This window comes from Panthera pardus, unplaced genomic scaffold (assembly GCF_024362965.1).
Source record: "Panthera pardus isolate Hobbes unplaced genomic scaffold, ASM2436296v1 HiC_scaffold_2, whole genome shotgun sequence".
Lineage (NCBI taxonomy): Eukaryota > Metazoa > Chordata > Mammalia > Carnivora > Felidae > Panthera > Panthera pardus.
In genome coordinates this window covers 141,164,040-141,179,922 of record NW_026526765.1, presented here as the reverse complement: position 1 = coordinate 141,179,922, position 15,883 = coordinate 141,164,040, and the positions used below count along the sequence as shown (strand labels likewise).

At 35.6% G+C, this 15,883-nt stretch overlaps 1 protein-coding gene across 6 annotated transcripts in view; it reads left to right on the top strand.

Annotated features, from left to right (window-relative positions):
* The window catches only part of DMXL1 (Dmx like 1), a 133,935-nt gene that overhangs the window by 54,523 nt on the left and 63,529 nt on the right, over positions 1–15,883 (top strand). For all 6 annotated transcript variants that reach the window (XM_019469584.2, XM_019469587.2, XM_019469586.2 and 3 more), the window contains exons 16-25: positions 1,624–1,743; positions 2,035–2,256; positions 4,381–6,066; positions 7,365–7,472; positions 9,381–9,550; positions 10,109–10,206; positions 11,001–11,166; positions 11,873–12,134; positions 13,931–15,024; positions 15,483–15,674. In XM_019469584.2, the coding sequence (XP_019325129.1) occupies positions 1,624–1,743; positions 2,035–2,256; positions 4,381–6,066; positions 7,365–7,472; positions 9,381–9,550; positions 10,109–10,206; positions 11,001–11,166; positions 11,873–12,134; positions 13,931–15,024; positions 15,483–15,674 (4,118 nt within the window). The remainder of the gene's footprint in view (positions 1–1,623; positions 1,744–2,034; positions 2,257–4,380; positions 6,067–7,364; positions 7,473–9,380; positions 9,551–10,108; positions 10,207–11,000; positions 11,167–11,872; positions 12,135–13,930; positions 15,025–15,482; positions 15,675–15,883) is intronic.

Sequence of the window (15,883 nt, the reverse complement as noted above, 5' to 3'; positions counted from 1 at the left end):
CTGAGAATTCATGAACTGTGCAACAACACAGTGCTTTGGTAAGTTCTGAATATAAGGATAGAAAGATACTAAAATTGGTAAATAAAGATGTCAGGTACAAGATAAAGGGTTATTTATATCAACAAAATGTTCTTTATAATTCCTTTCATATATTAAAATATTAATAATATTAATATTGTAATGATCCAAATCTCTTTAAGGTTTTTAAAAGAAATTACTCTCTTATGCTTAAGGTTGAGTTTGTTGTGATCATAATCTATTCCAGCATTTTCTTTTCTATGAGTCTTTAATTTTAAACTTTTTTTTTTCTCTTTAAGTCTTTTTTCTAGTTTTTCTTAAAATATTCAGGGAATGCTTACTTTTACTCAAAAGCTATTATCTTCATTATTGCAGTTTTCTAGAAAACACCCAAAATGTTCATCTTATTTTGCTATAATGTTAAGAAGAGAAGAAATATTTCACAGATACTTTCATTAATAGGACATTCTTTCTTGTTAGTAAAATTATCAGAAATAGATTGATCTCTGATCTTTTGTCTTTAGTTATTATCCCTTATCCTTTCCCTCCCCTTAATTCTTGTGCTTTAAATGCCTAACTCACCTGGAACACGTTACCAAAGTTACCTTTTCATTTAGTCTTGTAACACAATATGATTTGTGTGTGGTTTTTTTTCCTGATTTTTATATGCTGTATGGTTTTAAATAGTTTCTATAATTTTTCTTTACATAATTTTGTACATAATGAAGATTAGCTTGTAACCAAGAAGACTTGGATAAAATTTATCATTAAACCAGGTCCATTTTATTTCAGTTAATAATGAGTCACTGATTTTATATTTTAGTTGCAGTTTTTTGGTTTATTTTGAGCAGCTTATGCCCTGCTTAAATCATGGAGTTTTGACCAAGAAAAATTTTCTTAAATAATATGATGAATAATTAAATAAATGCTTTTTTTTGGTTTGGTTCTTAGATAAACATCATTAATAGATCATTCCATTATGGAAGTTATTTACTTTGAATTGTGTTTGGCAACACAGTTTTAATCATGGTAGTAGTGCTCATTAAAAAAAATTTTTTTAATGTTTATTTGATTTTGAGAGAGAGCGAGACAGAGCACAGGCAGGGGAGGGACAGAGAGAGAGGGAGACACAGAATCTGAAGCATGCTGCAGGCTCCCAGCTGTTAGCACAGAGCCTGGCAGGTCTGGAATCTAGGAACTGTGAGATCATGACTTGAGCCGAAGTCTGATGCTTAACTGACTGAGCCACCCAGGCACCCCATTATGTGTTCATTTAAAGTATGTGTCACATCGTCTCTGTTCAGAAATTTCCTTATTATAGTGTAACCTATGTGAATGATGTGACAGTGATGACTGTGATATGTGATTTTTTAAGCCTGTCAATTCAAAGATGAAATTTAAGCATAGCATACATATAATTGTTAAAATTTCAAGTTGATAGAAATTCATGTGGTAAAAAAGTTGATTGCACTCTATAATGTTACTTTCTATGTAGAATTTTAGGTAAGGGTTTTAATTTTTTTTAATTCACTTATTTTAACTTGGTGTATTTAATAAGTTGTCTCATTTATCCATGTTAATGGTGAAAATTATTAATACCAACAGGCAGCTCACCTAATGGATTTTCTGAGAAATTCTACCTAATTGTAATAGAGTGCACCCAAGACAACCAATCATTGTTACACATGTGGAATTTACATTTAAAGTCCATTCCTGTCTCATTAGGTGAGTCTTTTTAATTTTTTTTGAACTTTAGGCTTAAATTAACAAATTATATGTGGTTAGATAGTTCACTGCATATTTTTTAAAGCTATTCTTATTGAGTGAAGGTAACTGTAGTTTATTCAATTAATTGAAAAAGCAAACTGATTCTCTCATTTTCTTATTGTAAAAAATCATATTAGTATGTTTTAAAATCTTTTATAAGTCTTTTGGATTATAAAATGTAGTAATTTTAATACTTACAGGGATTCCCCCTTTCCCCCTGGTTTTTGGTTCTTTTCTTATGTTTTATAGATGAAAAAGTAGATACAAAAATATCTGAAGCAGTTTGGCAACCAGAAGAACATTATTCGTCTTCTCCAGAGAAGATCCTGTCTCCTTTTTCACAGAAGTATCAGGCTTGCAGAGCAAATCTCCAGAGTACCAGCAAGTTAACTCTGTCTTCAGAAATGGTTTATAGCCAAGAATTGAATTTGCCAGAAGGAGTTGAGATAATAAGTGTTAAGCCATCAGCAGGTTTGTAAAGTTTGTAAAAAGAGACTACTCAAACTTTGTAATCTATGAATATTCAGTAAGGTATTTAAAAAGAGGCATAGCTACCTGTTCTTAAATGCACATGGAAGCAGAAATGGAAACACTCTCTTTACCTTAAACTGAAAACTTAGGTTCTCATTATGTTTTCAGATGTCTGACATTTGTCAGCGAGTTGTAGCATTAAGTAGTGATTTCCAAAACAAATTTTCATGATGTCTTTATGAAGAAAAACTGAGCGTTTCCAGGGCAGAGATGGTTACAAGTTTGTGCCTTATTTGCCAACTTTGATAATGTTGGTCGTGGCTGCCTGGAGCTGTGTGCTCTGAGGGATTTTGAGTGGGTCGTTCCTCGTAATATTTATCATCTTTAATCTAGAGCAGTGGTTCTCAAAATGTGATCTCCAGACCAGCAGCATCAGCATTATCTGGGAACTTGTTAGAAATAAAAATTCTTGGGCTACACCCTCCCAGGTGTACTGAATCACAAATGCTGGTGCACCTCACAGGCTGGTTCAACAAGGGTCCCAGGTGATTCTAATTCATACAATAGATGAAGAACCACGATTCTAGGGTATCAGGAAAACCAAGACAAAATCACCTTTTATTACGCACTTCTTTGAGTTTCATAGTCACAGTGTGCATTTGGTCTTTTCTACTTCTCTGTCATTTTTTGAACTGATGACTTTGAATGCTTTTCAATTTGCCATGCCATTATCAAATACTTTTCTCATTGGTGAAGTTAGGAGCTGGGGTATTAACATTGTTTTAATAACTTGTAATTTTGTTTCTTTGTATATTTTACTGAAAGAAGCATTAATGCAAAGAAAAAGTTTGAAAAAGAATGATGTTTGTATTGACACAATTTTAAGAACTGTTCCCTTAGCCAGAATAGTTGGATCTTCACTACTGACCTCCAATTAAAATAATATGGGAAATCTAAGAGAAATATTTCTAAAAACAGCCCTCTTATTTAACTTTGGCCCAACTTGAGTTTGGCAGAAGAGTAGGAGTTCTAGGGAAAAAGGAGAAATTCATTTTGTTTGGCAAAAAATAGCATAGAGAAAAAGCGTTTTTCCTAGTCTTAATTTTTTTTTTTAATATCAAAACTATTAAGGTCAGCTACTCTCTACTCAGCTCAGACATACCAATGGACAATGCTAATTGTGTCCTTTCACAACACTGCTATCCTCCATGAGGACTTAAAAAAAACTTTATTAAAATTATGTTGAAATGCTTTTAAAATATGATAGATATCTTATATAACATTTCTATGTTGTAATTAGTTCATGGGTTAGCGAACTATGGGCTACCTACCTGTTTTGTAAATAAGTTTGATTGAACATAGCTACTCGTATTTGTCTACTTTTGTGTATACCTGCTTTTGCTCTAGACTCCTAGAGTGGAATAGATGCATCAGAGACCCTGTGGCTAGGAACCTGAAATAGTCACTACCATCTTGAAGAAAAAGAAGTTTGCCAGTGGTTTAGGAAATTAAAAGAGTGTGTCATTACATTAAGGATGGCAAATGTTTTGTCCCACTTAAGAATCTTCTCAGCATCAGTAATGTCACATAGACATCAGTTACGGAGGGCTCACCTAGTACTTCAGTAAGCATGGGCTGCTTACAAAATTGTATTGAAAAAGATGAAAGAGAAGGAGCCAGGAAATGTTGACACAGTTTTAAAAATATATTGGTATCTTTAAAATGAGATGCATACTAATATATAAAATGAGCAGAGTTGAAAAGACTACTGGCTTGAGAAACCAGCATTAGATTTCAGGTTTTCTAACTGCGTCATTCTAGCTTGTGTTTGATTTAGTGTAAGATACATCATACATTTGGTCAAAGGTCCTTACCTATTAAATGTAGGAATTGAAGCAGACCACCTCAGAGTTCTCTTCCAGTTCTCAGTTTTGGTAATATTGCCCTTTATGTGTACCTTTTTGACGTCACTGAAAGCATTTTACTGATCTTGTTGACTCTTAAACTAAATATAGGCTGTCACGTTGTTAACAGGAGTTCGTACAAAGACTAAAACCTTTAGTACATGAAAACAGAAATACTTATCCAATTTGACATTTTGTTAATAGATCATTTTTGTTTTAGGACATCTGAGTTCTTCTTCCATATATCCTGTGTGCAGTGCTCCTTATTTATTGGCAACTTCATGCTCGGATGAGAAAGTAAGATTCTGGAGATGCAGAGTAACAGATGGAGAATCTGCCACATTGAAGAATGGAAAAATGGATCTTGTATACATTTGGGAAGAATGGCCGTTACTTATTGAGGATGGACTTCATAGCAATAGTAGTATAACCGTCCCTGGTAGGCCTGTAGAAGTTAGCTGTGCACATACAAATCGGTTAGCAGTAGCTTATAAGCAGCCTGCATCTAATAGTAGGTCTTCTCAGGACTTCTTGATGCATGTAAGCATTTTTGAATGTGAGTCTACAGGAGGTTCCTGTTGGGTCCTTGAACAGACAATTCATTTAGACGAATTAAATACAGTGTTAGATTCTGGCATTAGTATTGATAGCAACTTAGTGGCTTACAATAAGCAAGAGGTGTATTTCTCCAGTAAAGAGAGTATCACATCCAACACAAAGCATTTAGTTCACTTAGATTGGATGTCCAGAGAGGATGGTTCTCATATCCTCACTGTAGGAATTGGATCAAAACTTTTTATGTATGGACCCCTGGCTGGCAAGGTACAAGAACAGGCTGGTAAGGAAAGCCTCGCATTTCCTCTCTGGGAAAGCACTAAAGCTGTGCCTCTTTCTAAATTTGTGCTATTAAGAAGTATGGATTTGGTTTCTTCAGTAGAAGGCTCTCCACCTTTTCCTGTTTCTTTGTCATGGGTCCGGGATGGCATCCTGGTGGTAGGCATGGACTGTGAAATGCATGTATATTCCCAGTGGCAGCCATCTTCTAAACAAGAACCCGTTGTCACAGAGTCCTACAATGGGAGCACTCCATCTATAATAAGTTTAATAAAACAGAGTAACTCATCAAGTTCTGGATTACATCCTCCAAAGAAAACTCTGACTCGATCCATGACCAGTCTTGCACAGAAAATCTGTGGAAAGAGAACTGCCTTTGATCCTTCTGTAGACACAGAAGATTCAGGTCTTTTTGAAGCAGCTCATGTTCTTTCCCCAACTTTACCTCAGTACCATCCTTTGCAGCTTTTAGAACTCATGGACCTTGGCAAAGTTCGGAGAGCAAAGGCCATCTTGTCGCACCTTGTCAAGTGCATTGCTGGAGAGGTTGTGGCTCTGAATGAAGCCGAATCCAACCATGAGCGTCGCCTTAGATCTCTCACCATCAGTGCTAGTGGAAGCACTACCAGAGATCCCCAGGCTTTCAACAAAAGTGAAAATACAGATTATACAGAAATAGATTCTGTCCCTCCGCTTCCTTTATATGCCTTACTTGCAGCAGATGACGATAGCTGTTATGCGTCTTTAGAGAAATCTAGTAATCAAAGTACTTTAAACAACTCAAACCAGTTGTCAAAAGAAAGTTATGATGAGCTTTTTCAGATCCCGACTTTAATGACTGATAATCATGTGTTAGAGACAGATGAAGAAAACACAAAGCCCAGGGTTATCGACCTTTCACAATACAGTCCAACTTACTTTGGTCCTGAGCACGCTCAGGTTCTCTCTGGCCACTTACTTCATTCTAGTTTACCAGGACTCAGCCGGATGGAGCAGATGTCTCTGATGGCCTTAGCAGACACAATCGCAACTACCAGCACTGATATCGGAGAAAGCAGAGACAGAAGCCAAGGTAAAACTAAACTAGGTACAGGAGTGGCAGAACAGCTGGTCACCGTTCTACTTACTTATGCAGAAAATAATCTTAAGTAATTTTTATAAAAATTATGCCCAGGACGTTTTTTAAAATCATTATTACTATACCTTCATGATAGTTTTAACTTTAATAGATACTATTTTTTCCGTAAATCATAGTACTTTGAGAGAGTATGCAGAGAGTCACTATGCCAGTCATTTTTGCCTGATGTCTGCTTAATAATGTTAAAGATCCAATCGAATCCTTTTGAGTTTGGCAAAAGTTAACCTTCTTGTTAAATAATCACTTTAAATACCTGAAAGTAAAAGGTGCTTTCTGCTTTTTCTCCTGTTGTAATCACTGTTAATTTTTTTTTTTTTTAAGTTTAAAAGAGAGTTTGCATGCATGTAGAGAGGTTGAGGGGCAGAGAGAGAGAGAGAGAGAGAGAGGGAGAGAGTCCCAAGCATGCTCCATGCTATCATTGTGGAGCCTGACGCGGGGCTCAATCCCACAGACCTTGAGATCCTGACCTGGGCAGAAACCCATAAATTGGATACTTAACCGAGTGAGCCAGCCAGGTGCCCCTGTTAATGGGTTTTTAAAATATTGAGGTTCTTTAAAATTAGCAGTAATGTATACTCCTGCTTAGCATAACAAAAATAAGTATAATAAAATTAGGTCTTTTCCTCACCCAGAGAGCATTTTTTTCTTCTTAATCTGAGTTACAAAAAAAAAAAAATTGGAAGGTAGAATTCCCATCAGATCTCAGTAAGATTTGAAATTAACAAGTCTGGCCTTGTGCATAGGTCAGTAGGATGCACCCCTTGAACTGTGTTTGAAAGGAAAATACGTAACTATTTTTTCCTATGTTAGCAGTTGATTATTGGGATGGGTCTATGGCTTGAATCAACATGGAATTGCAGTCTGAAGGTTAAACTATTTTAAAATTTAGTTACATTTTAATTTAAACAAGATCAGATCAGAGGAGGTTGGGAGGAGGTTGAGTTATGAAAAATATCGCTAACCCCGAGTCAATTCATTCCCTTTAATATTTTTCAAAATATTTAACTGTACTACTTTGGTCTGTGATGTTTGTTTGTGTAGACAAAGGAAATATTAGATAATAATTAGACCGGTAACTTTTGTTGGTTTCAGAATGTTTTGTTCCTGTATTTGGTGCTGTGACATATGCCACATGCCAGAATTATTAACATTTACTTGAAGTTTGGTCATGAAATTGTTTTCTTATAAATACAAAAAAGTAAATACTTTGTTATTGTTTTTGTTGTTCATAGGTGGAGAAACTCTCGATGAATGTGGGTTAAAATTTCTTTTAGCTGTTCGACTTCATACGTTCCTTACAACTTCCCTTCCAGCTTACCGAGCTCAGCTCCTTCACCAAGGTGATTTTGGTAGTAATCTATTAAAAGGAAAGAGAGTAAAAGTAGAGAGGCTTGAGAACATTTTGCCCAGATATGACAATGAAAATTTGACACATTTTAAGTGTCCTTAACTTACTTGTAAAAATATTTATTTCCATTTAATTTTCTTTGCTTAAAATACTGGAATTTTTTTGGTAGATGGAAAGACTTAATGAAGAAATGGGTATTGGGCAGTTAAATAATCTGTGTTACATTTTCAAATGCGTCATACATTTAAGACCAATTAATACTGTTTTATTCTCTTCAACTTGTTTAGATTTTCTTCTTTGCTCTATTTAACATTTATCAAAGTTCAGTTTTCTACCCAAAATTTGAGTAACATTTTTGTTCCAGAAATAATAGTTTTAATTGTCTTACATAAAGAGTATAGAACATAGAAAGGGAAAATTCACTCACCCCAAAACTACTGTTAATATTAATGTGTATTTCAGATGTTAGTTCATTAACCTTTCAGATACTCTCATATACCTTAGGCCTTAAATTAACAGAAATATTTGACTTAAGTTTAAGGTAACTTAAAACAGGGTATTTCTTGGCTTATTGCCCAGGAAGTTCAGAGGTACAGCTGGGTTCCAGCATTACTGGAGCTACAGGGTTAAACAGTGTTATTGGGACAGAGGTTAGCCTCTTCTTATTGATGTCTGTCTGTCTCTTGCTTTCTCTTTTCCTTTCTTTCTGTCTTTCTGCTCCCTCCTTCCCTTCATTTTGTATTTAGCTTTGGAAAAGTACTAAAATTCTAAATCTAATCGTTTAATTATTTGTGAAATATTACTGAACTTAGTTGAGAGATAATAGACATCTAAAAACAGTTCAGAATAGCAGTCCATTTACTGCATAGGTGTTTTTCTTTTTTTTAATTTCTATATTTCTTTCCAAGGAAAGAAAGTATAGTGGGCATTTCAGATTCCTTGGCATTTGCTATCAGATTAAAATTTTGAGTCCATATATGTTCAAAGCCACATCTTATAATTAAGCATGTACTTCACCCAGAAATACCAAAGAAAATGAACTCTCTGAAGAGACCAAATGGAAGCTGAACAGTAAGCCCCAAATGTAGGGGCCAGTAGGTTAAGAGAATTGCTGATGTAAATGATACTGTGTGCATAAAAAAGTGTCTGACTAATGTGGTGATAAGGGGTAATAATAGTTATTATTCTAAATGCCTTAACTCTGATATTTCAAATGCTTTAAGATTCTATTCTAAATGCTTAAACTCTGGTATTTTAATCCTCACAACAATGTAATAAGGTAGTGCTGTGATTATTCACATTTTATAAATGAGGCAGTTGAGCAATCAGGAGTCGAAGTAATTTGTCCACAGTTACATAGTTAGGGATGGATCTGGGTTTATTGTATCATCTGATTCCAGAGTCTACCCTGTTAAGTTCTTTTCAGAGAGGTGTCCTATCTACTTGATGCTGTTTTAATTCCATGTTATTCAATCCACAAAACAAACATTGACCAAAGGAAAGTGAGAATCAGCTGTGAATAACAGTCATTCCAGCATAGAATAGTACGTTAAATGTTTCTCATTTTCTAAGGAAAGATCATGGGTAATAGCTAGAGAGCAAAAATAATCAGAAAAATAGCATTTTCCATAAAACATTTTTTCTTACCTTTTTTAAAAATAGGTGTTTTAATCATAGAAAATATGTGCTTATTATAAAAACTAGTGAAGTGATAGAGTTGTTAGGAGAAACAACGAAAGAAAAAACCTATTTCCTCCAACCCTAAAGTCTTAATTGTGCTTCTGTGAGTCCCATAAAGAGTTGAGACTTCCTTATGACAGATATGGCACACGCATTTCTGATAATCATTATATAAACATATTTATATTTCCCATGAACATTATTTTTGACATTTATTCAGGCCTGTCTACTAGTCATTTTGCCTGGGCGTTTCACTCGGTAGCAGAGGAGGAACTGCTGAGCATGCTGCCGGCCATGCAGAAAGATGATCCCACCTGGTCAGAACTGAGAGCCATGGGCGTGGGGTGGTGGGTCCGGAACACCCGCACCTTACGCAAGTGCATAGAAAAGGTAAGTTGTATTTTATTGTGGTAGAAAAATGAAGTAATTAATGTATTTTAGGTGTTGCTTTAAAGAACATTCCTTACTCCCTTTCTTGTTTCTGTTTTTTAAGTGAATCAGTAAAATGCTTTGAAATAGCCATGATATTTCAAAATATCTCATTAATACAGGATTTTAATGTTTATATTCTAATTCTTCCATTGTAGTTGATACATTTACTTAGTATGTGTCTGATTTTTACAAAATGATGTGTATACATCTTGGAAAAGTAAAATAGTACTGAGGAGCTTGTACTGAAGAGCATTGTCGATGTGTTCCCACCTCTCTGTGTCTTTGGAGGCCACCACCCTGAATTACTTTTGAAATTATAAAAAATGCATGCGTTCAAGTGTAAAATACGTGTATATGTGTGCGTATGTATACATAAACATCCATGCATTCGTGCACATATTTTCTTAATTCATTGGTCATTGAAATAATGTGTGTCGGTGTGGTATGTGAGAGAAGTTATTTTGTTTGTTTAAAAATTGTTTCCGTGAAATTTTGACCAACATTTTCTAATTATAGGTAGCTAAAGCAGCCTTTTATAGAAAGAATGATCCTTTAGATGCTGCCATTTTTTACCTTGCAATGAGAAAGAAAGCTGTGATTTGGGGCTTATATAGGTAGGTAAGAAAACTGCTTCAAAATGGAAAACTTTTCGTAAGGAACAAGTGTATGAAATAAAGTCAAGATTTGTTGTTCTTGTTAATTGTGATTCATGTACATTCTTAGTTACTTTTGTGTTTAGGGAGACATTCATAGGAAAGAAGCCCAAGTGTTTTCCAGAATAGAAAAATCTTGATGATATCACTTTAGGTTTTAGGTTTATCAGTCCAGGAAACCATTTTCTTACTTATTGTAAGAACTTCTCATGGTACTTCTTTGGAACAAAGAACTAAACCAAAGACTTGTCTCTGTAGTGGGGAAGAAGACGAATTGGTGGAATCTGGAACAGGCATCTACCCTCTGCCCTATTATAGATTCATGGACCAGGCTATCCCTCCAAACTACCCTCCTCCTGTGGGCCCTGACCCCACTCTTGAGCAAGGATCACTTGGAATTTTCTCTTTCACTTGTTCTCAGCAAGACTTGATAAACATGATTACTAAAAATAGTTCACCATTTATTTCACACTCTGTTCCACGTGAATCTATATGAATACAACTTTGAGGGGAAAATCATGGGCACCAGTCAGTTTTCTCAGAGACTAGATCTTTTAGGATTGTTTTGAATCAGGATAAATTCCTTAGGTTTTGATCACCAGTAATCCTCCAGTGGGCAGGCAGATGTATAGTAATCCATACATGGGCAAGTGTTTCCTTTGAGTCTTAACTTGTAAATGGCTAGCTTTATAAAATTGGTTCTGACTGTGGAAACATTGTGCTTCAAAATTTTCATACATTTTTTTTCTTTATAGATCCCAAAAAGACACCAAGATGACACAGTTTTTTGGACACAATTTTGAGGATGAGAGATGGCGTAAAGCAGCTTTAAAGAATGCCTTTTCTTTGTTAGGCAAACAAAGATTTGAACATTCTGCAGCATTTTTTCTTTTAGCTGGTTGCCTCAGAGATGCAATTGAGGTAATGATGAAACTTTTTTAATAAAAGCATTGTTGGGGTGCCTGGATGGCTCAGTTTGTTGAGTGTCTGACTTTGGCTTGGGTTGTGATTTCGCAGTTTGTGTGTTGGGACATGATTTCGGACGTCAGGCTCTGTGCTGGCAGCTCAGAGCCTGGAGCCTGCTTCAGATTCTGTGTCTCCCTCTCTCTCTGCCCCTCCCCTGCTTGCACTCTGTCTCTCTCTCTCTCTCCCAAAAGTAAATAAACATGAAAAGAAGCATTGTCAGCCTTTTAAGCTTTTTATGTAGGCTTAAATTTTTATTTTTTAATTTGATTTAAGAATAGCAGAAATTGCATAAGGTTAATAAATACATAGTAATATTTAATAGTGACTTTTAAAAATCCTATCATCTAGGGGTGCCTGGGTGGCTCAGTTGGTTAAGTGTCTGACTTCAGCTCAGGTCACGATCTCACAGTTCAAGCCCCACATCAGGCTCTGTGCTGACAGCTCAGAGCCTGGAGCCTGTTTCCAGTTCTGTGTCTCCCTTCTTTCTCTGCCCCTCCCCTGCTCACACTCTGTCTCCCTCTCTCTCAAGAATAAATATTTTTAAAAATTTCAGATACTAACAGTGCTTTTTTTTTTCATCTGTTATTAGTGAGTCAGTCGAGTTTATCTTAAAATGAAAGATGCTTCTGCTTATTGATAACCAGTATTTCTCTTTTTGAAGGTATGTCTTGAGAAACTGAATGACATTCAGTTGGCTCTTGTAATAGCAAGACTCTATGAGTCTGAATTTGATACATCTGCAACATATAAATCTATTTTACGTAAAAAAATTTTGGGAATTGATTCTCCTGTCAGTGAACTCAATTCATTGAACATAAGTATGCATTATGATCCTTTTCTTCGGAGTATGGCATATTGGATTTTGGAAGATTATAGTGGTGCTCTGGAAACATTAATAAAGCAACCAGTCAGAGAGGATGATGGTAAGCTGCATTTCTAAGATGTTAATAATACAGAGTTGTTTTAGTATTTGCTGGGTGCAGAACACACTGTTGGGTGCTAAGGGTAATACAAAGCAAGTTGAAAACATGGTCTAAGACTTTTAAGATTTAGTTGGGGACACAGAGTTATGTATATACAGTTTTTTTTTGGTTTTTTTTTTTAGGAAAATCCTTTTTTCAGAAAAATCCTTTGAAAACCAAGAACTTTGGATTTTCTGTTTTTATAAAATCAGTGTATTCGACATAAATATTATCAACATTTGAATATAAATTTTGAGGAAAGTAGTGATAGAAAATCCATTTTTCTCAGGTGCAAGTTTGTGTGTTAATTAGTTTCGGAATTTTTATAATAAAAATACATTCTTTAAAGAAAGATGACAAGTGATAGGATTAGTTTTTTATGAGATGAGTGAGGTAGAGAATTTTTTATAATTTACTTTTTTTAAGATCTCCTTTTGTTTTAGAAATCCCTTTTGCTTAAGCTTTTCTAGAGGTTAGTATAAAATGGAATCTTTGTATCAAATCATATAAAAATGATGGGATATGCTTTTCAAATATTTTTCCATAGGTAGAATTGAATTATTTGTAATAGCTGGTATCCTTGGTGTCAGTCATATCACTTGAAGTACTAATTGGAAAAGATTTTAGTTGATAGGTTTTTACATAGCATCATTTAATGAGGAATATCACGAGTCTTACTGTGAGAGAATTGTGAGAAAGCCACGTTCAGTTGTTGAAATGTCCTGGCCATCTGAGCTAAAGATTTCCAAACTGACTTGTCTGTAATGAAAGGGGAAAAGAAAAGGCCTTTGCCGGTCACTTTTTTATACCTACTCATATTCATGTCAAAAGTGTATTTTGATTTGGGATTAATAAATGATCACATACTTTTAGAGTCAAATTCTCTATTCTAGAAGAAAATTTTAAAAGGTAATAGTGGCTTGGACTGGAATAATAAGAGCGGAGGCTCAGAAAAATGGTGGGATTTGGAATATAATTTTCAGGTAAACTAGGTAGGATTGGATGTGAAGGGAGTAAGAGTCAAGGATAACTCCTGGATTTTTAGCTTGAGGTAAATGGTATGAGGAAAACCAGGAGCAGGTTTGGGGGAGTGTTGTTTTAGATAGAGAATCCCTCTCTGATAAGCTGACCTTTGAACAGAGACCTGAGTGAGTTATCTAGTAGCTATCTGGATAAAGAGTGGTTTAGGCTAAGAGCACACTAGATAAAGAGACCTTGAGGAAAGAGTATCTGCATGTAAATGGAAATGTAATGTAGGCCTTTGGATATAGCAGTCTAGATGTACAGGATGAAGTTGGGCTTGAAAAAGATGTGCAAGTTACCAATGTCTAGATGGTATTTGAAGCCTTGGCACTGTATGAGTTCACTCAGCGAGTGTAGACAGAAAAGAAGCCAAGCACTGAACTCTAGGATACTCTTAACATCCTCAAGTAGAGAAGATGAGGAAGATTTAGCACAGCAGACTGGGAAGGGATGTTGAGGGAAGGAGGAGAATACGAACTATGGGTGTGTAAGTGGATGTTCAAATAATCTTAAATTATTACCTGAAGAGGCGGAAATCAGTATAACCTCCGTTCTCCTTTTATGTTAAAACACTTTCATGACAAACGTGTTCTTGTCTGTTCAGTGCCATGTGTGAGTGTGATCTCTTAGTAAAATTCTGTCAAAAGACCAGGTGGGTAAAGGTGCCATAGAGAAAAAGGACTGCAGTACAACTCTTGAATTTTTCTTAGCTGATAAACTTAATTTACTTTCAGATCAAGTCATGATGTCAGCCTGTAATCCTGCAGTTTTTAATTTCTACAATTATCTAAGAACGCATCCTCTGTTGCTGAGACGTCATTTTGGATCATCTGATGTATTGTCTACACACATGAGTTTAACGGGAAAAAGTGAACTGGCAGGAACAATCAATTTAAGTGAAAGAAGATTATTTTTTACTACTGCCAGTGCTCATTTAAAAGCTGGCTGTCCTATGTTAGCTTTGGAAGTATTATCAAAGATGCCAAAAGTAATCAAGAAAACAAAACCTTTTTGTAGAACATCGAGTTTTCTGGATACTAGTAAAGACTATTCTCCTTCTTCTCCAGTGAACTTGGATGCAAGGGAAGATAAGTCTTCTGCTGTTGATTGGTCACAGTCAGTGATGAATGGTTTTGGATCTTCTTCAGAGGGTTCCTCAGAGAAGCAGACAAACTCCACTCTTTCTTTCGACTGGAGCCAACCAAGCGTTGTATTTCAGGATGACTCTTTAGAATTAAAATGGGACAGTGATAACGATGAAGAAAATGATGATCTCCCTATTTCAATGAAAGAACTGAAACCTTTACAGAGAAAAACGGTGAAAAAAGTAGATGAAACAAGTTCTAATTATACAGACACTCTCAGCACACTAGATGAAAATGATATTTTGAGTCCATCAGAAGACATAATTGCAGTTCAGTTAAAATTTAGAGCATGTTTAAAGATTCTCACCGTAGAACTTCGTACTTTATCTACTGGCTATGAAATAGATGGTGGAAAATTGCGTTACCAACTCTACCACTGGCTTGAAAGAGAGGTAATAGCTCTTCAGAGGACCTGTGACTATTGTTCAGATGGAGAAGAATTACAGTCTGCCCTGGACGAAAATGGAGATGGATTTGGATTAAATGAAGATTCTGAAGATTTGCTTCAGCAAACAAAAGTGAAACAACTGAGAGAAAATTTTCAGGAAAAAAGACGGTGGCTTTTGAAATATCAGTCACTCTTGAGGATGTTTCTGAGTTACTGCATACTTCATGGATCCCACGGAGGGGGTCTTGCATCTGTGAGAATGGAGTTGATTTTGCTTTTACAAGAATCTCAGCAGGTATGTAAGTTACACAGTGGCCAGTTGAAATAGTACACACATGAGAAATGGTTTTTGATACTGCTCTTTTGGTTTTTAAGTACTAAAGTTGTTGATTTTCTTCATTATGGTTGCTTTAAGGAATACCGTTTTGTGTTAGGAGTTTGTAGCGTAGTGTGTGTATAATGGTTTCAGGATCATTCTCCGTCAAGCCCTGTGATCTGCTGCATTCATACTCTGCATTCTTACGTGAGTGCCTTGTGAGGTGATGAACTTCTCCTTAGGATAAAAGGGTATTGTCCCCTCATTTTCCTCTATAATTGGTGGAATGTTGACCTCCTCAGGTCCTAATTCTGTAATCTGTTATGCTTTTAATTTTGAATTATTTTGAAGTTTTTCCAAGAGATTTCTGAAATAGTAAAGTAGTGAATTACCACTTTAAATAGATGATTAACCTTTTTTTTCCCATTGTTTTTAAGGAAACATCAGAACCCATATTTCCTAGCCCTCTGTCAGAGCAAACCTCGGTACCCCTCCTCTTTGCTTGTACTGCCAGTGCCAAAACAGTAGTTGCCAATCCATTACTGCACCTTAGTAACCTCACACATGATATTCTGCATGCCATAATAAACTTTGATTCACCACCCCATCCTGACATCCAGAGCAATAAGGTAAGTATGCTTGGTTCATTCTTTTAACTTACCTGTATATTATGATAAAACCGAAAGCTAAGTGTTAAGAAACACTTATTAGAAGCAATTTTAAACATCAGACTGTACATAGGGATTGTCACGTTACTAAGTTTATATTTTTTGATCAAAGAGAACTTGGGGTTGTAGGCCAGGCTGACCTCACTTGTATTCTCATACCCAATAGGGTA